The sequence below is a fragment of the Helobdella robusta genome (assembly GCF_000326865.2).
Source record: "Helobdella robusta unplaced genomic scaffold HELROscaffold_20, whole genome shotgun sequence".
NCBI classification, from domain to species: domain Eukaryota; kingdom Metazoa; phylum Annelida; class Clitellata; order Rhynchobdellida; family Glossiphoniidae; genus Helobdella; species Helobdella robusta.
In genome coordinates this window covers 880227-907095 of record NW_008704084.1, presented here as the reverse complement: position 1 = coordinate 907095, position 26869 = coordinate 880227, and the positions used below count along the sequence as shown (strand labels likewise).

The window sequence follows — 26869 nt, the reverse complement described above, 5'->3', positions numbered from 1 at the left end:
TCATTCCAGCTCATCAGTTGTTGCTTTTTTCCTCACCAGCCAGTAAGTCACCATCTTACCTTTCCCCTGTTATAAAACGAAATAATTATAGTGATCACTTATTTTAATAATAATTCTGTTTTAGAAGTGTTAGCAAAATTATCGTCAGAAGTTTACACGCTGATCAGTTTGTTTTGGAATAATTTAGACATCTTATGTGATTTTTGAATAGAAGTTGGAAATCATTAATTACAATAAAACTATACTTTTTAACTATTGAAAAAAGTTTGAACAAGATAATGCAAAAGTAACATTTATGATTTAACACAATTTTATCTACTTTCAACTCAGTGGGACCTCTCAACTCGATGACGTAGCCGGGAAACTGGAGGAGTTGATCTCGGGCTGCTGTGCTCATGTGGATTTTGAGGGCTTTATCATTTGGGGTGAAATTTATTGAATAAATACATTAGATTCTCATTAATGACTTTTTTTTAAATTGAAAAATTAACTGATAATTTAATTTTATGTTTAAAAAAATGTAAATATACCAAATATTGAAAAAACATAATTTTTAGATACATTATTTCAACTAAAAATATTTTCGCTTAACGTCAACCTTGACCGGTCGACTCAATTCTAGAAGCGGTGTTGACTGTGTCCCCGAACAGACAGTAACGAGGCATCGTATGACCAACTATTCCTGCGAAAAAAATATAGAACTACAAATAAACTTGTTTAAAAAATTTAACCACATAAATAATTTGACAAATGTTTTTCAAAAAATTTTGATACAAATAATGTTTCTCTTTTTTCCGATATTTTTTATTAAATAGTAAAAAAATGTTTTAGCACTATTATTTTTTAGTTATATACACAAACAGTAAAGTCACATCAACGATTTTCGAACCAGCAGCACAAGGTCCCGAATGAATGCCAATCCTCAACATGAGTGTCATCTCAGGCCGATGTCTGATCTTGAAGGTCTTGACGATGCCCAGCAGATCCAATGCCATGTTGCATATTTCCACGACATGGCGCTCTGTTACCTGAGGCAGACCACTCACAACCATGTACGAGTCTCCTATCGTCTCAACCTTAAAATAATTTAGTGTATCGCATTTTAAACGTTTAAAAAATGCAGATTTTAAAATTGAAGCAGGAACTAATTGAATGTATGAATTTGCGTCTTGTACGAGTCAAAGAAATCAAACAATATTATATTGTGAAAATTATGAGGGGCCATTCTTTTGTTTTTTATTGTCTAGCTCTGACAAAAGAAAAACTGCTCCCAATTGAGCAAATTGCCGGACAATCAATTGTTACCATGTTATTGAATGTCATCTTATTATACCCTAATTTGTTCTGGTTTATGTGGCTGTAACGGGAGCAGCTTAGCTACTTACAAATTGTTTTGATCCGCTCATATGCATAGAAACCAGATGATCCTGCAACGAAGTCATTAACCTGCAACGCAAACGCAAGACCGACGTACCTGCTTGTTTAAATTTTCTGAGCTCTTCTTACCTTTGAACTAGGAATATTTTATTGGCATAATTTTAGATTGAATAATTTACACTTGGAAATAACAATGAACAAAGTGGTTTAAAATGTAGCCATTTAATAAAACTGACCTTATAAACATTATGCCTCGAGATGGTATCATCAAATGCTCCATAGAGATCATTAAGCAGATCCACAATTTGCATGGGAGTGCTTTGAGATGACAACGTCGTGAACCCAACGATGTCTGAGAAATACACCGTGGCACTCTGGTACATCTTGGGCTCAATTCTGCGACCAGCTTTCAACTCTTCTGCTACGAATCTTTTAGAAACGGTGAAATTTTAAAACAAAAAAATTATATATTTTTGAAAAATTCTTCAAGTATATTTTACTTTATTTAAAGCTTCATAATAGAATTACACATATCTCTAAAAAATAAATATATAAAAATGAAACTTCAAAAATTAGTTTTGCAGTTTATTAACCGTTTCTATACTTAACTAAATAAATTAAAGCAATGACGTAAAAACAATCAAACACGAAGTTATCTCACGGCGGCAGCATACTGTTTAGCAGCAAATCTGTTTTTTTCTTTTCGCCAACAAGTTCTTCAGTTCTCTGCTCTACAATTTTCTCAAGGTCATTCGCATACTTTTCCAGTTTTTCAAGCATGTTGTCTACTATGTTCACATTGGTCCTTGAAACAGTCAAAATTTGTTACTAAGTTTGTTGGAAATTAATGTGTTTTTTTTCAATATTTTAAATAGAGTTTTTAAAATTTTGTTTTGTTCAACACATTGTCATCCTACAAACAAATTTAATACAAAGCTTTAAATTAAAAAACAAAAAATTACTTGTTCAACTTGAGTAGCACTTTACTGATGTTCTCAAAAGTTGGTCTGTTGGCAGGGTTCTCATGCCAGCACAGTTGGATCAACTCCAGCATGGATGGACTGACACTCGGCGACTTGTGTGGCGACATTGCAGGACGAAATATTCCATCAGCACTATGCATCACTCTTTGGATTATATCTAAAAATTTCAAATTTAATAACAATGGTATGTCGGATTAATAAAAAGCTGTTGCTCGTTGACAGTTTTTAGTGGTCATCAGATTGTTTCTTTAAAAAATGTGGTCAGCTGTCATGATTTCGCAACCATAAATTGTGCTGCAAAATTATTGGATTGAATGTCCTACAATTAAGCATTTTAAACATGCATATTTATATGTAGTCATTTTCATGCTAAACTTATTCTATGTTATTGAAACCTTCACATTGTACGCGGCCACACTTTTGAAAACAATTGATTAAAAAGCTCAAATCAATGTTCTGTCATCAAGACTATTTTAAATCAAACAAACATTTAAATATTGTTTTCTATGTTGACGTTTTGAACAAAGCATCTAACCAAATGCAAATAGATGCTGTTTAAAAGTTAAAAAACTTACCGCAATTTACTTAACAGACCTTTAGCTGACAAGCCAGAATCTTGGTACGGATACTTCCTAAACACAATCTCGTGGCAGATGATCCCAAAGCTGAACACATTGCCCGCCGGACTACTTGACTGCTGGTCATTCGACCTCAAAATTTCAGGAGCAGTCCACAAAAGGTCACGATAATAATCGTCGGTTGTTTCATCAAATTTAGGCAAGGATCTGAACTTTTTTAAGCCGAATCCGGTTATTTTGACAACCCATCTTGTCGTTTGATAACATTTCAAGTTACAAAATAAATTCACTTTTTATTAGTATATATCGAAAACTAATTTGCGTTAAAATTTATTATTACAAACATTTATATTGAATCAAAATAAGTACAAAGCTAACCTGTTGTCCAACATGCAGACGTTACTGGTCAGTTTTTCGTGAAACTTAACAAATGATTTCTGGAGGTGAGTCATACCCTGGAGGTTTGTTCAAATGAATGTTCCAAGTGACATTAACAGAAAAATACATTTTATTTTATAATATAAAAGTGTAATAATGCACAGAGTTGAAGATCGTAATAACCAGTAACAGATCTAGGGGCTCGGGTGGCCACTGGTAAGCAGCTTTCTATTAAAAGTCAGAATAAAGACCGTTTTACGTGTAAAATCGACCAAAATTTGAACGTGAAAAGCAAAAAAGCTCTTCAGCCCCACTTCCACAAATCTTGGCTCCCGTGAAAATTTGTATATTTTCAACTTGTTGGCCTCTCTCCTTCAAAGTTGTCTTGATCCGCCACTGGTAATAACTAATTAAATGACTCTTAAGTATTCACATTAAATGAACATCGAATTAAAATTTTAGAGACACAGGATATATATATACTTGAGCATTCGGCTACATAACATATCAATTCGAACACCGAAGATGGTATAGGAATACCGAAAAAAGCTTTTTCGTACTATCATGCTTAAAATAAATAAAAATTTTGGTTTTGAACTCAAAAAACTTGACAATGATTTACGACCTGTTGTTAAAAAATTCGAAAAATTAAACAGGAAGCTAATTAACGCGGAACATGCTGTGATTTTCATCATTATTTGCATTTCTGACAGTCTTAATCCAATATTTAGAAAAATATATATATGTATATAAATCACTCTACATCTATAATATTACAAATACGTTGTAATAATGAGACGGTTTGTCATTATCAAGATTTCATCATAAAAAAGTTTCATCAACGAATCACCTTCACGATATCCATCACAAACGAGAATTTGAACGACCAGTCCAATTTTTTAGAGTAATCGCTCAGCATGTCCTGTTAAAATATTTATGAACGTAATAGAGTCTAAATATTTATCCAAATTCAATCAAATACTGCTAAACTGATTATTATTATACAAATTTATGAACCATGGGAAATTGTTTAAATATTATTACCAAGTTTTATTTCAGTTTCTTAAAACATTATTCATTAATCATAAATAAAAATGTTTTTTCCACTTTAAGTTCTTTTCTTATTCAATTCAAATTCAACACCGAAATCCGAGTTTAGTAACCCACCTGCAAAGAACCTCTACTGCAGTATTGCACAACGTAACAAATTTTATGATCATCTGTGCAGGCGCCTAAGAAAGGGAGCAAGTTGTCGTGTTGGAGTTCCTTCATTTGGACCAGTTCAACCAAATTTTCCTTGGTCAATTTGATGCTGTGCATGTTTGAGTAACAAACAGACACCAACATTCCTTTATAGACAGCTTTCAACTGGCCGTTCTTATCGTTCAAACTTTTGAGGTCTTTCATTTGATGGTGGTTCTTATCTCCAAACATGTCTGAACTGTCCATTATTTTTGAACTGCTTTTCATCTAATGTTGAAAATTTTACAAATAAAGTATTTGTTGTAGCAGAGTGTTAACAAGTAAATCAGCTTAATGATGCCTTGTGCTCAATCACGTAAACCGGGTTTGATTCTAAAGATCCCCCCATCATACACAAGAGCATATGATGCGTTGGTGCCCAGTCTGCGTGCGTAGCTCTGACTAATACAACGAGAACAAATATTGAAAAATATTTTATTTTAATCCAAATATTTGTTAACCACATTCTCACTCACACTTTTTGCTTCGACGAGAAATTGCAATTCATTGAATTCGATCTTCCAGGACATTTTGAAAACTTTTCTTTCAGAGATCACCGTTCTGTATTGTATATGCAATGCGTATTTTTATCGGTGTTTTTACGAGCGTTTTACGTTTGTCAGTCACAACGTTGATGTACGCGACATATTTTGGAGTTAGCTCAAAGTGTAGGTATGTACGCCTTTGTACAAATTGTACGCCCTTAGACACCTTACGCCTTGTGTGGTCTTGCAAATATCTTTTGAGTCTGAATGGCCTACAGATCCTAAATTGCAAAGCAAACTTATTTGCAGACAAATTGAACAAATGGTAAGTTGTTCCGCTTTTATGAATGTTACAATTTGAGGACAAAATTGACAATTTTTAGTAAAAAAACAATACCAAAATTTTTTTTAAATCTCAACTCACCGAATGACGTAAAAGACAAACGTCGCAAGGAGGAATACGACGAAAATGACTGCCAGGGCAACAAAGAACCGGGTGTTATCTGGAAAGATTTTGTATGTAATGAAGTTTGCCACGAAACAATCCTACCTGCCTCTATATACCTCTACTCTACAAAACATTAAATTCATTTTTTTCATTCTATAAACTTGTGTTATTTTTAAAATGAACGTAGATGTAAAAGAAAACAATAAAATTTAGTGAAATGAATATTTTTTCTCAAATAATGAAATCTTTCACTTAGCGATTGGATGCAGTATTCATTTTCGAATCCACAGTCTGGGGTATCTTTCGGGACTTCGTTGTCAGTCGTCCATGCTTCATAACCGATCGTGTATGTCTGAATTTTAGAAAAAATCATTTATTTTCATAAAATTTCATACAAGAAAATTAACTAACATTTTACAAACATTTGGTCAGCGCGATAGTGTAGCGGCAAAGTGCCTGGCACCGCTATTGCATTGACCAGATTTAATTGCAAAGAGACCCCCGCTTACAACAATCACTTTGTGTGTGAATATGAAAGTATTCAATTTTTTTGTTTTTTCATTTTAAAGAGTCATCATTCAAGATTTTAGATTTTCTCTCAGAAGCTGCAATTAAACATAAAATGGAACTTCTTTCACGTGAAACCTAAGTGGCCATGGTTATTTTTTTCTTCAAACATTGTTCAAAAGATGACGCAGGTGCCATTGCTAGATGGAGTGCAACGATAATTATTAAATGGAAGGAGAGGTTAATGAATACTTGGAGCCCCATGCATACATCAGCATTTTATGGTGATTAATTTTCCGCTTTCTAATATTTTCAATAAATCCGATTCATTGAAGCGACGCACGTGGGGTGAATTTATGATGATGAACACGACGATTACAATAAAATTTTAATGAAAACTTTCTCAAAAATTTTAATAGTATCATAGAGATGACAGGTGCATCATAAATAGAGTAAAATTAATTTAAAAAATAAATATGTCTAATTGATATTATTTTTTAAATAAAATATATATTCATGGTGATTGCTGGAGATGGTTTTGTTTAATAAGTTTCAGCTGAGATAACAAGTCCTTTTAAAGCCTCAGGAGTAATTGAATTTTTATTTTTAATTTGTGTCATTCTTGTTTTATAATTAAAATAATCTAAATTCAATGAAAACCAGTACATGGTACATTACTAATAGCCCACCATATAAGTTTACCACAGCCCTTAATCACCCAACTACATTTCCACAAAAAAAGTACAACTTCACATCTGATAATACAAAAATAAACCTGTACCCACCGAATATGTACTTTCGTTAGTCAGGTTGATTTCCATGTAGGGACCGAATGTGGTAGCTCCAGGAGCCAGCGACCAAACGTAAAAGTTCATCAGTCGGTCACCATCCGGATTGAATTTCAAGGTCTCGCTTTTATCTAATTTCATTTACTTTTTTTTTCATTATCTTAAAAATAAATAAATATTTATAATTATTTTTTTAATTGTGTATTATAGTTACTATCAAAAGTGTTTGCAAATTTTTTTGCATATAAAAAGTCAAATAAATAAAAAAATGATTAATTCAATCATTTTCAATTTATCTACTATAATATCTTGTGGCTTCCTGATCGATTCGACTTTGTCTCCTATCCCTGTTTATTTGAATTTTAATTTAGCTCACTCTTTTGTTCTTTTTCGTCTCAACTAGAATGAAACTCACTAAATCAATCAATATCTTTTCTTTCTATTTAAATACTCAACTTAGTTATTAATTTTAATTACTTTTTAACGAATTAATTTTTAATAAAATTATTGTTCGTTGATCAAATGACATCGTAAACTATTTCTCGCGTTAAAGTTATCGCCTTAATTCAGCATTTCAATCATGAAAAAGACATTGAAAGCATTTCGGTTCTTTTTTTTACAATTTATTGATTAATATTTATTTTTCCACTTACCAATAATTTCATTTGATTTCGCAGAGTTGAGAATGTTGGATCCGCTCTCTGGATCCTTGTTTGAACTCAACGTTTGATTCCTGAGCACCAGGTAGAGGTAGAATATGTCATCCAGTGACTGTTAGGTATTATATTAAAATCATTTTGTTTAGGAAATTCTAAGAAACATTAAAACGTGAAGCTCTTGCCGCATCATTATTTCCCAAAACTTCATGGTTCACATCATTTACTGACTCAATAACAATAAAAGTTCACTGACTAGTCTTATTGCTATACAATACTTTTTAAAGTGTTCATATTCGTATATATAACTTGCATAATATAACTATCTATAAAACTTTTATTTTCCAAACTTTATTTATTAAATTTATTCATGTGAATGAAATTACTTGAGTAGCGTCATCAGCAATGTTGGAAATATTTGTCATGTTTTTGTACGTTATCTGTTTCGCGGTGCAAAGGTTAATAATAATGTATCATCAATGTACTAACAAATGATAACCAAAGTTGATAAAAAGTCAGATAAAAAATTGATGACAAGATATAAAATTGTTGACAAAAAACATAAACTATTTAACACAAAACAAATTTCATCCCCTTACAATTTTGAGGGCGAGAAAGGCTTTCCTCCTATGGTCATCGTCAGGTTGGTTGTTGTTGTTTGTGGCTGACCATGGTTGGAGCAGAACATCAAATGGAAGTCCTTGAATAGTTTTATAGCAATGAATCATGTCTGTCATCTTCTTATTTAAATTAAAGCATTAATGACAATATTTTGAATGCCAGTCATAAATGAAATAACGAACATAAGTTATAGGAAATATTTGAGACTATAAACAGCCAAACTTTTATTTTATTTTTAAGAAATTACCTTTATGAATAAACATTTCAACAAGTTTAGCAATAACAATTTCAAAGTATATGCTTTATAGAAATAAAATTAGAATTATTTTTGCAATGCAGATCTAATTCAAAACAACGCAAAGTACAACTTTAAAAAACCTACCTAAGTAGATGTTATAGAAAGTGATCCAGACATATTGACTTGGATCAGTCATTCCAAGATCCTGTGCGAAAAATATAATCTGTCTCAGGGCAGCAGGCTTGGAATGGCAGACGATAATTACTGCAAAAAAAAAGTTGAAACGGAAACTTTAATAAAATTGAGGTTAATTCGCTATCAACATTCAAATTTTAAATTATTGACTTGATTTGAACAACTGATAAAAAAAACTTTGAAAACAATAATAAGTTAGGTAGTGTTTTCAAACACATTTATATCAATTACTTGTCATTTTTTTAAATATTCTAAACATCAAATTACAAAGTTACATTTAACACAAACTTCGAGCTGAGCGACGAATTTTTAAAAAAACCGAAGCATCCAAAGAGCTGATGTCAGCTGGCAATTGCACGATTTCAGCCACCGTCACCATGTCTCCTCTCAATGAAGATTGAATGGCATTAAGAGCGGAATCGCAAAAGTCTGCTTCACTTTCTATCATGATGGCGACGTTTTCCCACTGATACCTTTTGAAATATGCTGCAAACGATGCGCCAAATGATGTCAGAGAGCCAAAGAATCGAACAATTGTCGAATAGAGATTGGAATCATCGAGGCTCGGATCGAAGCAGTTCAAAGGGAAGTATGGAATGTTCCAGTAGTTAGCAGCTTGGGCTGTGGCAATGCAATCTGAACAATGTAGTTACGTTAATGTTGATGGGAAAACTGAAACTTTTCTATTAATAATGAATAGACTATTTTGGTAGATTTTATTTACTTAGAAACTGAATTGGTTGATCGGTCATACAAATTTTGAGTAATATTATCGACACTGTAGACATTAGAACAACAATAAGTAAGTTTAAGAAACATTAAAAAGGACACAAACTAGCTGAACAAAGAGCTCCGAAGATGACATTCACGGAATCGTTTTGAATGAGGTTGAGCGTCTCCCTCATACTCGCCATGCCATCACACGCGTCCAACACACGAAACATTGCTCTAATTAATGATAGATTGTGCACATTTATCAGAATGTTTTGTAAATTTAGTAATAATAATTCAACGTTTTAAATTAAAGTAAAACTAATTATTTGTTTGAATCCATGTGTAGATATCCAGTAATAAATGCAAAAAAAATAAAAAAGAAAACCCAAAAATTTTTAGACAAACAGCATGTAGCTACAAACGCATGATCTAAAATTGTGTAACTGACATTGAAGAAAGATCATTTTTTGTTGCATCGCTGTTCTCAGTCTACATGTTTCACGAACAACATCAAAATTGACTATGAATAAACATCTTGCAAGTGTAGCAAACCCAACCGTCAGTATGACAAATTTCGTAAATTCGCCAGTCTGTCGCAGTCGGATGAATAACATCCGACTCCGAATCCGGTCCTTCAAAAAAATCCGACTCCGAATCCGGGTAAAAATTTCCAACTTTGAATACGGGTTCCAATTTCCAGAAAATATTTTAAACTTTTGCGTTATAATTTCATTTGATTATCATTACTAAATAAAAAAAAACTTTGAAAAAATCTTAAAATCAATTACTTTAATTGTTTCTCTTAGTAAAATTACTTTATTTTTATGTTTTAAAATATACTGAACAAATCATACTATATTATAACCGCTAAATAAAAAATACTTAAAAAAACACTTAAAATCATTATATGTGATTTTTTTCTAAGTAATATTTTCCGGGGTCAGATAAAAAAATACGGCCCCTTAAAAATTTCCGACTCCAACAACTCTGCCCATTTGAGTTATTGCAGGCACATATAATCTACATTCAAAAATTAAAAGCAAATTGTACAATAAAATGAAAATTTTCTGAAATTAAAATTTTCTGATGATCTTAGGCGATTCCTGGCATATCATCATCCGACACCCGACGGTTGAGAACTGCTGGGGTCTCACAAAAGTACTAACTTATAAGTTCCATTGTAAATATTTTCCTGTCTTGCGAGAGAATATCCGTTTCCCAAAACTGTTTCTACAAGATTTATGTTGCTGCTGCTAGATATCATACCAATGAGGAGGTTGTCGGTGTTGGGTGATGGTGACGGTGGTGATGATGTGGCTGTTGTTGAAGAGAAAAAAGATGATACTAAAAATAAAGAAGAAAATAAGGATGTTAAGGTTGATGAAGATGATAAGTGGAAAATAAAGGAGTATGAGAAGAGATGGAAGAACAAAGAAAATGAAAGAAGGAAATTTATATTAGAAACAGACTCCAACATGATGCTAGATTTATTAAAATGTGAACTGACGACGAGATTGAACTTTATTTCAGTTATGTTTCATTGAACTTTATGTAAGTTATGTTTCAGTAGAAGTAACACTTTTAATAAGATAATCCAAACGCAGACGTTGGTATATATGCAGCAGACTTGCTGAAAATGACAACTTCTACGATGATGACATGAAGATGCTCTGTGTTCAAAATTATTCACTAAAAACAGCAGATGGGCCCTAGAATAATTGAAAATAAGATACGTTTGGTTTTTTGAAGATAAAACAGTGACAAAAGTTTTCAAAAATTGAAATAATGAAGCCAAATTTCACAAACTAGTTCCAAACATGCTCAACAAATCAAGCGAAACTATACACTGTTGTTTCCTTGTAAAGAATGCTTTCCAAACGATTTCTCAAGTGAAATCAACGTAGAAAGATGAAGATAAAAAAAGTCAAACCCATGAACAATCATACAAACATCATACAGGATATATATATATATATATATATATATATTTATATATATATATTTATTTATATATATATATATATATATTTATATATATTTATATTGATTTATTTTTTTTATACTTGTATATATATACATATCCATATCTATCTATATTTCATACAAAATCATCTATTATATTTAAATATACAATGTGCCCTGCACGCGTGTGCATATGTTTAAACGTTTATGTTTGCGTGAATAATATAACTACATTACACTGAAATGTTAATTAAAATGCATGAAATGAATAAGTTTACATTTCCAACTATTCGTCTGTCTTTTAATATCTGATTATTTTAATAACCAAAAACTTATTTCAGTTGAATTTAATCATTTGGAGTTATCAATCTTGTTTTAGAATTATGTAATGCCATTTATGTTTTATACTGGAATTAATAGTTCCATCGTGTTCTTCCAATTACATTCACTTTGGAAATGGAAACGACTGTTGAATTGAATTGACATCGCGCAATCATTACAATTAGTGCTGGGAACCTCTACATGGTGGTTCAATTTCTTATATATGATTCAATATTTACGATTATTATGGAGCCCCGATTTTTAAAACATTTATTCAAGAAGATAGTACGTATGAATAGCATCATTCCCACAACTATTCATCAGCATTCACTAGCAGTAATTACAGACAATTAGACACATTGTAAGTTTATTTCCACCCATTAACTCAAAGATACGATCTTACAAATTAAAATCGTGAAAAAATTCGTATTTTAAGGTTACTAAGTTGCTGGAGATTAACATTTTATAGCCATTTAATTCACGCTAAAATGTATAACTGCTTCATTCAAATGCTGACAAAACATCTTGTAATCACACTTCAAATTCTGCACAGCTTTCGAAAAAGAAAGCTAAAAAAATAATAAATAATTAGGATCGCAATAGCTGTAGGAGTGTGATTAGATTCTAACTCATAAAAACATAGGTGTGAGTAGGTTATGCCGTTCTTATTTAGTGGATCGTTTTGTAAAAGCCATTTCAATAATTAAAATAAAACATACAGTTAATTGATTTCTTAATGAGTATTAAGTCACTCTACCAATTTATGTATAATTTCTTCTCTACAATATCACTTAATCAACGTCAATGACTATTAAATTTCTTGTTAGGTAGATCGTTTAATTAATTGATATAATATTGAAAGACATTAAAAGAAGAGAAATAAACCAAGCAACGTTCTCGACTTGTTTATTATCCACCGGATCAACAGAAAAGGAAAAAGTGAAGTTACATACAAAGCAAAGAACATTTGGTCCAAAGAAAAATAAATGTATATTAATAATCATGTTTTAATAAAAAACTTAAAACTTAACACCTTCTCATTTTATTTAAAACATTAGATGACCTTAACCTAAATGTTTTGAATGGCATCTTTGTAGCTCTCTGGTTCAAGTACTTCACATAATGCAGACATAACGAAAGGATCATAACGAGATGGCCTTTTGATATTATTCCTGTCACGTAAAACCATACCTTTGGTCTTTTGATTACAACAGTCAGATTGATCTTCTTCATCAGATAAAACTGAACTACGGTTGTGAACATCTTCATCAGTTGAAATATTTTCTTTAATCAAAGTTTCTTTATTTTCATCTTTGATTTCAACATCAATCGAAACTGTATCATCTGAACAACTTTCTTTTTGCAAAATCACTGAATTTGGTTTGACAACCTTCTCATCAAAAATAACATCTCTTGATCGATGCATTTTAACATGTTTCTTATTCTGTTGTCCCATTCTTTCATGGTATAACTGCAATGAATCTGAACATTGAACAAAGTTACTTTCGACTTCAGAATTCAACGGCCAAACAGTTTTTGAACCAGTTTTGACAAAACCCCCATTGTTGTTTCTAATTCAACAAACATTATCACATTGTCAATAAGTAGGATGACAACTTCTTGAGGTTGAAACAAAAGAGCATTTTCTGTTTTATTTTTGAGTTGCAAGTACTGAGAAAAATTTCCTTTTTACTTTTGGAACATACTGTAAGTTTAACAGTTTACCATTTATATTCCCCTTTCACTTGAAGATGAATAATTCCTTTTCCAAAAGCTTCTACAGTATCACCATTTGCAACATATAATTTACTCGGTTGAGAAAATTTTTCAAAACTTTGAAATATGTCTCTTCGGAAAGTTAGATGACACGTTGCACCATTGTTAAAAAACCATTCATCAGTGTACGCTGACTCATCAATTGCAAAAACACTTGATTTCATAACAACTAGTGATTTCTTATTGTCATCGCGTAGATTGTTATTTCTTGGTTTTGCTGGTCTACCATCAGAATGGGACCTGGCAATTTGCAATAATGACATATCAGTCGCTTTGGTTTGCTGACAAATTTATCTTGTTTTTGACCATTCATGTTTAGTGATGATGACCTTTTAGTTGTTGCTTTGACAAATAATACTTTATTACATTCTGTTTTGCCTTCCAAAGATCTCTCATAGCTACACAGTTGATCTGTGAGTGTTTCGACCGTTCTTTCAGTCTTGTTCAACAATCTCCAACTTGCAGCAAATGAAAAATATTTTTCTGGCAAAGTTTCAATTATTTGGCTCATCAGCAACAAGTCACTGTTTTCATCTTTTCCTAACTCAACCTTTAAATCTTTCCAAAGATTCTTGAGTTTTGTGACATGAGTGACAACATCATCGCTTTCATCTATTTTATAACTGAAGAACTTCATGCATAAGTTGTATGCTTTATCTTTATTAACTTCATCATACAATCTGTGAAGTTCTAACCAAACATCCTTGGCATTACTGAATGAACGAACTTTTTCATACGTTTCATCGGTCATGTTGGTTGACAGAATAATCATAGCACTACAATCTGCTTTATTGAATCTGTTCAAAGCAGTTTGATATTTTGCTATCTCATCTTTATTTGAGTCATCGTTTAATTCATCTGAAATTTTTAATTTGCCATTTACTACGTCCATTGCATCAGGAATGCCACATAGTATTATACAAACTCTCGACTTCCAGTTCAACCAATTACTTTTGCCTTCTAGGTGTTTGATCTGCACTTTTGTTAGATCCATTGCTTCCTTGTCTTTCAATTTGACCTTTTAATTAGACGCAAAATATCGACTTTCAGAAAATGAAGAAGCACGTGTTTTTTCTTCACTTCAGTCTTCACAAACTCAAAGGAATCTTCTTTATTATTTTCTTTATTATATTTCTTTATTCTAAATTTTCTTCGTCAAATCAATTAAAAAAAACGTTATCTGGGTCCCGTAACCTGTTAAATTTCTTGTTACGTAGATCGTTTAATTAATTGATATAATATTGAAAGACATTAAAAGAAGAGAAATAAACCAAACAACGTTCTCTACTTGTTTATTATCCACCGGATCAACAGAAAAGGAAAAAGTGAAGTTACATACAAAGCAAAGAACATTTGGTCCAAAGAAAAATAAATGTATATTTTAAGTCATAATGTTTTAATATAAAACTTAAAACTTAACAATGACAATTTTTAACAATACGCAAGACTGTGGTGAATTAGAAAATACTTTTAAAGCGTCACACGGACTGTAAACGTATTTACAACGCAATAGAAATAACTACTACAAATGTATAAACTTAATCTTATCTAAGGATGGAGATAGGAAAGTTGAGTGTTTATTATTTGGTGTCGTTTCTTCCATCTTTTCCCACTAACCAATACGTTACCATCGTTCCTTTACCCTTTCAGAAATAATTGAAACAGTTTTAAATGTTCAAACCAAAAAATTTAATTATAGAACAGAAAAATTATTTTTATTAAATTAACTTTATATCAGCGAAGAAAAATAATTTTAATTTGAATAAAATTTTAATATTAAAGAGTCTAGAAAAAAATTTATATTACATCAATCAACTTTGAAATATGATATCATTGTGTAATGAAAATTTTTATATAATATTTTTTGACTCTACTTGAAATAAATATATTCGTTCGTTTGCCTATATTATTTTTGAATTTTTGAAACAGTTGAATGTTGATAATAATGCAAAATATGAATAAATGTCAAAAGTTACTTTCAACTCAGTGGGACCTCTCAACTCGATGAGGTATCCTGGAAACTGGAGGAGTTGATCTCTGGCTGGGGTGCTCAAGTGGATTTTGAGGGCTTTGAAGTTTTATTATTTTGAAGTGATTTATCCAGATTAATTTATAGTTTTTTTTAGATTGTTTGAATTTGTTATTAATTTTGTGAGAAACCACGAAACAATATTAAAACAGTTTTTTTATTCATAAATATTCTTCAAGTGTAGTACCTATATTTGAAAACACCAACCTTCACCAGTTGACTCCATCCTGGATGCGGTGTTGACCGTATCACCAAACAAGCAGTAGCGAGGCATCGTGTGACCGACCACTCCTGTTGAAATTTTTAGGACCATTTAGCATACAACCTTGAGAGGTTAGTGAAAACGGGTGAACCAGCAGCACAAGGTCCAGAATGAATGCCAATCCTCAACATGAGTGTCATCTCAGGCCGATGTCTGATCTTGAAGGTCTTGACGATGCCCAGCAGATCCAATGCCATGTTGCATATTTCCACGACATGGTGCTCTGTTACCTGAGGCAGACCACTCACAACCATGTACGCATCTCCTATCGTCTCAACCTAAGAGTTCATCTACTTCTATCAAAAATTGGTTCAGTGCTCAATTTACAAAGTGAAAAATCTTCAACCTTGTAAACATTATGCTTGGAGATGGTATCATCAAATGCTCCATAGAGATCATTAAGCAGATCCACAATTTGCATGGGAGTGCTCTCAGATGACAACGTCGTGAATCCAACAATGTCTGAGAAATACAACGTGGCACTCTGGTACATTTTTGGCTCAACTTTACGACCAGCTTTTAATTCTTCCGCTATGAAACTGATAAAAATTTAAAGAACTAGGTAGATGTATAATTTCATGAAAAATATGTTCCATGGTTGTAAGACCAACATTCGACGTGTTGCTACGCGTGTTTTGTTGCAAATTATTTTTATTTTAATACGTATGCAAATGGGTATGTGTTGCCTCACTTTCTTGATAAATTGGAGAACGCTTGCTGTGAAAACCTCGCATTTAAAATATCTTATTAATTTATTTATATAGCGAAGGATGGTTACGCATAGCATGGAAATAAATAGTAACGGTGGCAAGATATTGTTCAGAAGCATATCCGTTTTCCTCTTTTCTTCAACCAGCTCCTCGGTCCTCTGCTCCACAACCAACTCCAGATTGTTTGCATACTTCTCCAACTTTTTCAAAATGCTGTCGACAATGTTGTCTGTTCTGGATAAAATTGATCGACAACGTGTTTTTTTCTTCATTCAATAAACAATACTCGACAGTGACAATGATTGGGTTAATTTTGTAAACCTATAACTGCTAATCATTCAAAAAAGTTCTATGATTGTTATGGATATTTTAATTTAATAAAAACAAAAAAAAATCAAACTTCCCGCTATGAAAGGTCTTCACCGTCTTCTCAATGACGTCAAAGGCCGGGCGAACATTCGGATCCTCGGCCCAGCATAGCGCCAGAAGACTCAACACAGCCGGGTTGGTGTCTGACTCTTTCAAAGAGTGCAACTTCGGACGGAATGGTTCACCGCGGCAGTTGTGGACACGCGTTATAATGTCTGTTAGGACATTTGTTTCACGATGAACTTTCATGGCAAACATTTAAATCAAAATAATTCTGAAAAAAAAAGAATATTAATTTTTGCAATTTTTAATATAGTAATAAATTTTCATTGCCGATAATGGTTATAAATGCTTTTAAACTTTATATATCCAAATAATATTTTGAAATTATGAACATTGCCATATTTTAAATAAATTCGATAAATACAAACCTTCGTACCCCAAATCAAATGACTGATAGGGCGAACATTTAAAAACTAATTCGTACAGAACAATAGCGAAACTGTAGACATCTCCTTTCTGACTCTTTTCTGAAATAATTTGCATACTCATTAATTTATATACATTTAATGGATGGTGTTAGACTTTCAATCTCAAAATGATTTACCATCGTTTTTTAATTTCAAAGTAGTTAATAAATTACAGACATCGTCACCAGCAGCCACACTGACTTGTATGAGATGACCTCAGGTGTTCAGGTGCCATCCACAGAAAATCCCGGTAATTTTTTTCATCGTCAACTTTCACCTCCGATCGAAATGGTGATAACCCGAAACCCGAAATTTTCAAAACCCACCTAAAATTTGAAAATAGGAATGTCAGTGTCTCATTGAAATGGCTAGAGTGCTGAATCACATTTATTTAGCATTTTCTAAACCAGATTTAGTTTAAAACTTTTAATGTTTGCTTTCATTAAGACTGGAAAGTTAATTTTTCTCCATACTAATTTATAATAATGTGAATATGTACACACATTTTTAAAACGTCTTGAAATGAATTCGATTATTATTTTCTTCATCATGAAAAATTTACAATCAAGTCTACACTACGTTAATAATATCGTGAATTCAAACAACCACAACGATTCGGCAACCTATTATCAATCAGGCAAACATTGCTGGTCAGACTTCCATGTTGCCCAATGAAGGACTTGTGCAAGTAGTTCAAACCCTGCGGTACAATCATAACGTGAATAACATCTATTCAATTGTTGTTGAAAATGTGGTCATTATTCTTTGAAATTTTTAAGATAGAACTAAATTTTCCTTGTCAATGGCTTATGAACGCTTTTTAACCTACTGTTGTAGCACTCGTTATCGACATCAACCAAAACTACAAAAAAATTATAAAGGATGAAAATTATTGAATCTTTATTTTATTTTTTTTTTTAATTTTGCTGTAGATTTAAACATCTCGACAAGCCTTCGTCAAATCAGTGATGAATGACAGCTTGAACGTCCAGTCGATTGGAGTTTGAACATCAGCCAACATGTCCTTCAGAATGTTGGGTTGTACGATGTTTTGCTTACAATAAATTTATAATAAATTAATTGTAGTTATAAAATATAATTATAAATTATTAAGATAACTTATTAAAATATTATTAACAATGTTGAATCCACATTCTGTTAGCACGTAATCACTCTTGTTGATTCAACTCTTTTTAAAATTTAAACTAACATTTAAATTGTGTGCTAAAAATGTCATCATTTAATCTGGCTGTTAATACTGTACTGTGTTAATCTGGCACTGTATGATAACTATGTAAGTTTGAGACCCACGGAGACATTTAATAAAAATAATTTTATGTACCTGGTTATAATAATTATGTCTTTTCATGTGATGTTTTTCAAATATTTAACTAATTTTTTGCTACGTTTGATAGACTGTTTTGAGTCAGAATAAAATATCATTATAGGACTGCTAATAAAACATTTTCAATTATTCACTTATTGCTTATGTCACAATTTTAAAATTATAAACCAAACTAATACTATCTAAACTTTCATTCATGCTTCGAAAACTAAAACTGGATACTATTTTATTTAAAAATAATTATTGCTAATTTTGAAGAGGAAAAGAGTTGAAATAAATTTTAATGTTAAAAAACCTGCAAGGAACCCCTAGAGCAGTATTGAGTTAGAAAACAAATTCTGTCGGTTTCAATACAAGCTCCAATGAAATGAATTATGTTATCGTGCTGGAGGTCTTTCATCTGTTGAAAATCAGTTGAAAATGCCTTTATGAATTGATGTAATAATTCAATAATTTTAAATTTTGTTAACCATAAGTTATTTTAAATAAAAAATAAATGATTTTGATGAAAGCGAATTCTAGACGAAATTTCTCAAACCAACAAACGCGATATTTAGAGACCATTAAGACGAGCATGTCAGTCAGTTTACACCTCATTCCAACACCAGTACATCATCAACTGAACATCATTCAATTTTTTACCATAGAGTCATTAAAACATAGCATAGCCGTCACATATTATGGACACAATTTTTGCGTTATCAGCATAATGCTGTTTGATTTCTAATTTGAAAAACACTGGCAGAGTTATTGGCATTCCAAAAAATCTACACCACATAAGAATCATTATGAAATCAACCTGAGACCAGTTCCTACCTTGACCAGTTCTACCAGATCCTTTTTAGTTAGATCAACCTCCGTCTTGCTGGAATAGTTCACAGTTACCAACATTTCTTTATAGAGGGCCACCATGACCCCTTGAGTGTCGGCGGTGTCCTGGAAGTCCCTGAATGAGTGAGGAAACGTTCGCTCGCCCGTTATGTTCAGCAATGATGATTTCGGCATGCCTTTCAACTGTTAACATGTGTGTGTTTGTGTTTGTAGTAAGTAAGTTTTTTTAAATTTTGTTTTTCATAAAAAAATGAAATACAAAAATTTAAACAGTTGATTTTGTCAGGTTGATTCATGATCTGATGATAGTATAAACATGTGATAGACTAGCTAGATCGGCAGAATAGGAAATAACAGTAAAAACATTTGAATTTATCGATTTTACGTGAATAACAATGTCATTCACTTAAGAAGTAAAGTAATGAATCTACAAATTTTTTTATTTAGATCTGTGTAGTGCTTTTAAGGAATATAATTTTTTAATAGTTTCAATGTAATCAACAACATACGTTCATGTTCTTTTTGAAGAATTCCAAATCACTGAATTTCACCTTCCAGAGCATGTTTTGAATCTTCTGTTCAACTACAAACGATCTTCATGTGATTATCATTCGAATAGTTTAAACGATCAAATTATTTAAAAACTGTTAACTTCTTTCGCAATTTATGCACTTTGACATAAAATAATAATGTCATTGTGATTTTATATAGCGCCATGGCAAACGACTGAAACCCATTAATATTATTACAACAAACACACGGTGCATGAACACACGAAAATCAACGCATTACACACTTCTATATGTGACAAGCGGGGATTTTTTACATTCGAACCCGGACGCTGCGTCCACAATTTCAGGCACCTTAACCATTACACCATCGCGGCATATATGATAATTTAACTAACTGACCTGATGACCAAGAAGATGATCAGTATGATAAAAAGAAGCACGAAGAAAACAACCATGCCGATAATGAGTGGCTGTCCATCTGAAATCGTTCAAACTTTTTTCATTAGAACAATGATTTGATTTGAAGACTTATTCATAATTTTATTGCAAAGAATTCATTAAATAATCAGAACTAGAAACAGCAAAATATAAAATAAGATAAACGCAGAATTTAAAAATAGTTCAAATCTGCTAACCGTTTTTGCAATACTTGTTGTCATAATCGCAAATTGGTCTGTCAAGAGGGGGCCTACTGGAAAGGCCCCACCTTTCACGGCCCACCAAAATCGGCTGAATAAAAAATAAAAAAAGAATAAAACCTGAAACAAACCCTTAAATAAAAATTAAGTATAAAGTATTTACAAATTGTCTGAAGTGAAGGCTAAAATGAAAATAAAATCTACACATACCGTATAATTTCCATCTGTGATATTGATGTTGAGGTAGGGTTTGAACATGGATGAGTCGCGAGAGAGAGACCAGACTGTGAAAGTCATCAGTCTATCTCCGTCTAAATTCATTGTTATCTTGTCAGTGGCACCTGAAAAATTTGTTACATCTCATAACTTTAATTTTATCAATATGAATATATAACAAAATTATAAATGGGTATTGAGTCAGTTTTGGTCTAAGATCTAAAACAAGATTTTGTCCATTCCATTTTAATTTTAATACAATTTTCATTACAAACATACATAGACTAAATTAGCATTCGCAAAAAATCTTTTAATTGTTACGGGAATTCACAAATTCATTCATTTATTTCCGCTGAAGTACCATTTTCTAGTTCCTTTCCTCGACTAAGGTTGAGGATGTTCTTCCCACTGAACGGATCTTCATCATTTCTCATGGCTTCAATGACCAGGGTGAAATATAAATAAACTGAATCTGCCAGGATGTCCTAAATAAAAAAATTGGCGTGTATATTTGTATGTTAATATTCAATGCTATTATTTTGTTTTTTGGCTTATATTTAACGTGCATTACAATAAATCCAAAATCCATCGTTCTGATTAACTTATTAATATCAACAGTTTCTTAACTTTAATAATATTTTGAATTACTTAACCAGCTGCAGAGTCTTAGAGGTGATGGTTCGAGTTAAATTTGTGTTGGGATCAGGCAGGCGGGTGTAGTTCTTGTACGTCAGCTGTCGAAAAGTGAGTGAGTGGCCGTGAAATTTGTTTTTATTTGTCAAAAACAACTGGTTCAAGTTTGCCAAATTACGTTATTAAACAAAGTTATGATGGAAATAATAAATTTATTTTTTTTTATAAACTTTTTATTCAACATAGCTAAGATTACGTCGTCATAATCTGGCAAGCTCGCTTGATTCTGGTGATGTTTGAATACAATACACATCATCAAACATAATTTCAACTCCACCATAACCATCAAAATAAATTTTCCATCATCAGTTAACATTACGACAAACAGCTTTGACGGACAGGAAGGCTTGCATCAGTTCATCCCTCGCTAAACTGTCGTTGGTGACAAACCAGGGTATGAAGAGCATGTTGAAGTCGAATTTGTAGTAAACATTGTACAGAGTAATCCATGCGTACTCGTTCGGGTCGGTCATGCCTCGTCTATAGGCCGATCTCATGAGACTAGCCAGTGTGCTTGCGTTGCTGTGACAGACTATAATTACTGTGGTGGGTTGTATATTTTTTTAAGTTATTCATATAATTTCATAATTATAATAAAATATTAAAATAAAAATGAATTTTTTTTATTAAAACACAGCTTAAAAATTTAAAAAAATAACTTTAATAATATAGTAAAAATGTTTGACACCGATACTAACAAATATATATCACAATCTTACAACCTAACGCAAAAAGTAGGAACGATATAAGTTATAAAATATTAAAAACAATATTTCGAAAAACAACACAAACTTCTAGCAGAAAAGGAAATCTTGCTCAAAATAATTGCCATTTCACCGTCAGGAAAGAAATTATTCACTTCCAGAAATTCACTTACCCTTACAGCGCCATCAAACTTTTTCTTTATCGCAGTCATGGCATATTTACAGAAATCGTTGTTCATTTCGTTAACGATAGCGCAATTCATCCAATTGTTGCGCGCGAAGAAAGCCAAGAGAGCCGACCCATAAGACGTGAGCGAGCCATAGAGCCGGATTGATGTTGTGTAGATGGAGGAGTTGTCCAGAGTAGGGTCGATGCATTCAGTGGCGAAGTAGGGCAGGTCCCAGTAGTCCGCCACCTGAGCGCTGGAGAGGCAGTCTTTATCGCATATGGGTGGAAGAGTTTTAGGAATTTTAACTTAAATTAGTCGTCCGTTTTATTTCATTAATTACTTGTTTGATAGTTTAATTAATCGGAAAATTAGCTCAGTCGGTAGAAGTGCAATGTTCAGCGTTGTAAACGCGAGATGACCTGGTTCGAATACTATCACGTTCAAAAATCAAAGACGCCATGCATGTATGATGCGGTGCTTGCGCGTGCATGAAAATGTATACATCATGGGGTGTGGATGTTACTGTGAAGTTTTACTACACTTATATAAGGATATGCTATGAGTTTGGCTTAAAGCCAGGGCTACATGACAAAAATACAACAGGAATAGTTTTACTATAGCGATAAACTGACTGGCTGAGCAAAAAGATCCAAAGACGGCGTCAACAGACTGGTTGAGGCGGAGGAACAAAACTGCCCTGGCACCGCTGACTCCGTCACACACGTCCACAACTGTTGAAACTAAACTGTCGCAAGTGTGTGTGTGTGTGTGTGTGTGTGTGTGTGTGGGTGTGTGTGGGTGTGTGATTGACTAATAAGTTAGGTTGTGTTTTCATATCTTTCAGATTGGTACTTTAAAAATTTAGTTCTTTAACACAAAATAAAAATGCAATAATTTAAATTTCTTTGCAAAACAAATAGTTTTTTCACATTATTGGTATAAATAAAATATATCGTATTAATTAAATGTGATCTCAAAGAGTTGCTTCATTGATATACGTCACAGATAAAACTAACTATAAGAGAAAGACAAACTACGGCTTGCAAACCTATTTTATGCGGCCCGCAAGGCCTTCTACGCCAAAAAAAAGGTTGTCAGCCAGACAGCCAGCGTCAGCCAGACATTATGACCAAAAAAAGAATAAATCTTAAAAAAATTCTCCCTCAGGTCGAAAAAACTTGCTATTTAAGTACATATGCGGCCCTTCAAAAGTAAAACAGTTCTTAAAGCGGCCCTCCAGCAAAAAAGTTTGCCCACCCCTGATTTATTTAAATATTTTATAACATATTTTGGTTTTTCATGCCGGAAACATATCAGAAACTTATTCTAATTTTATCAGCTTTTGCTTTTTTAACAATTCTCATTTTAAAATTATCTTAGGCATCTGCACACAGCGCACAACTCAACTAAAAATGAGAAGAATAAAATAAAAAAACTTTTAAAATGAGATCAAACCATCGTAACCGACTTGTACGTAATATTGGCCCTGCCTCCATTGTGCTGAATAGCCTTCAAAAAGCCTTCATTCATGTTTGCTGAAAATTTGTTCTCGTTCTCTCTGCTCACAATCATTCCCAACTGCATGGGTTTATCTAGTATTAATGAAGACAACTTTACAAAAATTAAACTCACTGGGAAGAATACTTTAAATATTGACATTTTTTAAATTTTCCGTTTCAAAGTAGTCTGTTTTGGAAAACCCTTCACGTAAACTGTCTATTTATATTTTTTCTTTGATATTATGTATAAGGAAAAATCAATAAAATTTCTAAAAACTGAAAAACGACGATTTAAAAGCAATCATTCATCGCCTGACTCAAGTGCGTTTATCAATTTATTCAATTTAATTTTGAATTATATTAAGCAAATAGTTTTTCAACTAAATAAATTTCCTATTTAATTAATTTGCACCGTGTGGAAAGCGTGAAGGTGTAGCGACAAATTCGCAATTTCATCAAATTTATTTTTCATTTAAAATTTTTTAATTGATAAATTTTAATTAAAAAAAATTTATTCTTCCTACGCAATATGACGTGCATCGCCGAAGAGTTTTTTAAATACTCCACTGAATTAATCAACGATTCTAATTAAGCTTTTCATCAAGAAGTATGTTTGCAGTCTGAATGAGCTCCATTTAAAAATCCATTCAAGTTATTTTTAACAGGTGAAAAAAAGTTTAAAATGCCTGAAACGCCTATACGTCATTCACAACTAAACAAAATATAAAATTAACTTTTCACGAAATCTCAGATAGAAACAGTGGCTGATGAAGAATGTTGACGTGAGGGAAGGAGATGAATTTAAAATTACAAAGTTGGGGAACTTTTTTCTTGCTGGCCTTTAAATTCCCGGTATAATTCTATTTCCGAGAGGATTATTTTCAAAGTTCTTAGTATACGACATTTTCCGCCAATTTCCTTTTACTACACTACACTGTACCTTCCATATTTTCTTTACTCAACGACATACACAGCGAACTCGTGAAAACCACGCATCACACACATTGCAAATAATAGGCGGGAATCTCTTTGTATTCGATCCCAGCCACTGCAATAGCGGACCAGGCGCCTTTAACCATTACGCTATCACGCCACCCATAAAACTAATGACACAGCGTTTCTCTTTTCAGATATTTGATAAAAATTAACAAACAATTTTAAGCTCACCGGAAAATCTTTAAAAATGCTGGCCAGAAAAGATAATTTTACGGTGGTTGGTTAACTGATTTGTTAACTGTGTCTTAGCGTGGTTAGCGTTAAATTTTTTTGAACAAAATTTTTCATGCAAATTTCAATAACAGTCGCCAGACTTAAGAAGTCAAATTTTAAATATCGACAATAGAAGATTGCGATTATGGAATTTAAAAACGAAAATTCGTTCAATTTTGAATGCGGATGTAGTTTTTAATTTAAATAATCATGTTTTTTTTGAGAATTCTGCTAAAAAAATTCAAATAAATTAAACTTTTAAAAACAAATTTTCAAGCCTTTTAACCACAAACAGCAGTTTGATGGTTAATACGCATGTTAAAATGATTTTGAGGTCCGTAATTGGTACATTTTTACAAGTCTCCAAATTTTGTGGCCGCCAAGGCAACATGGGAAATTGGAAAAGATTGTTTGACTAAGTTTTAGTTACTGCAAACAAATATTTTAAGTGAATTTAAATGGTGATTGCGTATTTTGTGGTTCGACATTTTGTTACACGGCCGGTAGCTCTCAAACACTCCATAAATTTCTCTCGTAATAACAGTGTATCCACTTCTATATTGTATAACACGTTTGCTTCATGCCATGGACATATATAAAATATATATATATTCAAACCTAAAAACTATTAAAGCTAAATTTTCAAGCCATTTAATATCCATGCTTCATGTTTAGAATTGTATTCACTTTTAAGTTTAATTTAAATTTTAAGGGAAAAAAACAAAATATTTTTCATGTATTCATTTAAAAAAATACTGAATGATACGAAAAAGGTGAACCTCGAAAAGGAAATGGTCAGGTGGTTGGTCCAAAAAAAAATTGGTTTTGCTCAGAATAGTTGACTACTCATACTCGGTGACAGATGACTGCTCATTTCTTGATAATAAGATGAAATCAAAAACATGCACATTAATATTCAAGTAGGCTATCTTCATCAGCATTTTCATACTCACCACCACGTTAATAATGAAATGTGAATACTTTCGTTTTGCCTAAATGGTTATTTTCTGACACAGTTCAAAAAATTTACATCCTGATTTAGAATTACAGAAATTAAATAAAATTAAAAATTAATTATACCTATATAAAAAAATATATAAAAATTCACTCACAGTATTCGCAAAAAAAAAACAAAAAGTTGAAAAACATCATTTTCAACTAATCATGGTATTGTCCTTGTCTGATTGTTATGAATTGAATTTTATTGCATTCAAACCAGGTGGCAATAAATAAATCATCACAATCTCCATAAATCACCACAATATAATGGCTCGTACGCATGGGTCTTAAAATTTTTTATTTAAAAAAATGGTTTTGTTATGACAATTTATTTTCATAATGTATAACAAGCGATCAGTTTCAAAAACGTTGAATGGATCAAAGAAATAGATTTCTTAGAAATAATTTTTATCGTTCAGTCTTTAGATTTTATAATAGAAACATAAATTGCAAAATATTCATAAAATTTACATTTTATTTATAAAAAATGACATCCATAAAAATAAAGCTGACGATCATTTGTGATGGAAAAGAATTTTCGATGTTGATCGTGGAACCAGGTGTTTAAGGTGATCAATTAATATTATTTGCTATCATTAATTGCAGTGCTGAAAAACTGGTTCGGACATTTTTGCTAAACTAGCACGCTTTGAAATAAATTGTGAATGTTACGGTTAAAAATCTGTTGAAGTTTAATTATCCACAAAATTAAGTTAAAAACAACTCGGACAAACATCAAACAATGATTTTATAACGAAAAAATACCTCAATCGATCAGACAATCAAAAATCAATTTATTTATTTATTTATTAAATTTTCTTAATTTGAAAAAAAATAAAATAATTTGTACAAAATGTTTGCATTGTTTATTATATTGATTCATTACTATTTAAAATATCATTATACAAAACTGAATTACTTGCCCCAGGTACCATGTTGCACGT

General features: G+C 32.0%; 4 protein-coding genes across 4 annotated transcripts; all 4 read right to left on the bottom strand.

The window, feature by feature from the left end:
* Positions 1-4663, bottom strand: HELRODRAFT_77628 (hypothetical protein; the record flags this gene model as incomplete). Its single annotated transcript, XM_009017938.1, has 11 exons — positions 1-66; positions 320-411; positions 599-682; positions 890-1076; positions 1614-1806; positions 2039-2182; positions 2340-2517; positions 2955-3187; positions 3317-3393; positions 4167-4238; positions 4484-4663. 11 exons carry the CDS (start codon positions 4661-4663, stop codon positions 1-3), a joined length of 1506 nt encoding a protein of 501 aa, XP_009016186.1.
* Positions 4664-5919: 1256 nt separating this feature from the next.
* Positions 5920-11658, bottom strand: HELRODRAFT_171192 (hypothetical protein; the record flags this gene model as incomplete). Its single annotated transcript, XM_009017937.1, has 10 exons — positions 5920-6008; positions 6774-6917; positions 7440-7557; positions 7829-7882; positions 8042-8142; positions 8446-8565; positions 8785-9132; positions 9332-9444; positions 10377-10527; positions 11622-11658. The coding sequence occupies 10 exons, from the start codon at positions 11656-11658 to the stop codon at positions 5920-5922; spliced, it is 1275 nt and encodes a 424-aa protein (XP_009016185.1).
* Positions 11659-14445: 2787 nt separating this feature from the next.
* Positions 14446-17824, bottom strand: HELRODRAFT_171191 (hypothetical protein; the record flags this gene model as incomplete). The annotated part of the gene is made up of 10 exons (XM_009017936.1): positions 14446-14463; positions 15246-15337; positions 15506-15589; positions 15652-15838; positions 15907-16099; positions 16364-16504; positions 16671-16854; positions 17071-17169; positions 17311-17435; positions 17733-17824. 10 exons carry the CDS (start codon positions 17822-17824, stop codon positions 14446-14448), a joined length of 1215 nt encoding a protein of 404 aa, XP_009016184.1.
* A 219-nt stretch (positions 17825-18043) lies between these two features.
* HELRODRAFT_171190 (hypothetical protein) lies at positions 18044-23877 on the bottom strand (the record flags this gene model as incomplete). Its single annotated transcript, XM_009017935.1, has 13 exons — positions 18044-18163; positions 18750-18878; positions 19271-19468; positions 19795-19879; positions 20197-20275; positions 20433-20526; positions 20646-20776; positions 21013-21136; positions 21305-21385; positions 21671-21885; positions 22137-22523; positions 22851-22963; positions 23687-23877. The coding sequence occupies 13 exons, from the start codon at positions 23875-23877 to the stop codon at positions 18044-18046; spliced, it is 1947 nt and encodes a 648-aa protein (XP_009016183.1).
* Between the last annotated feature and the right edge of the window lie 2992 nt (positions 23878-26869).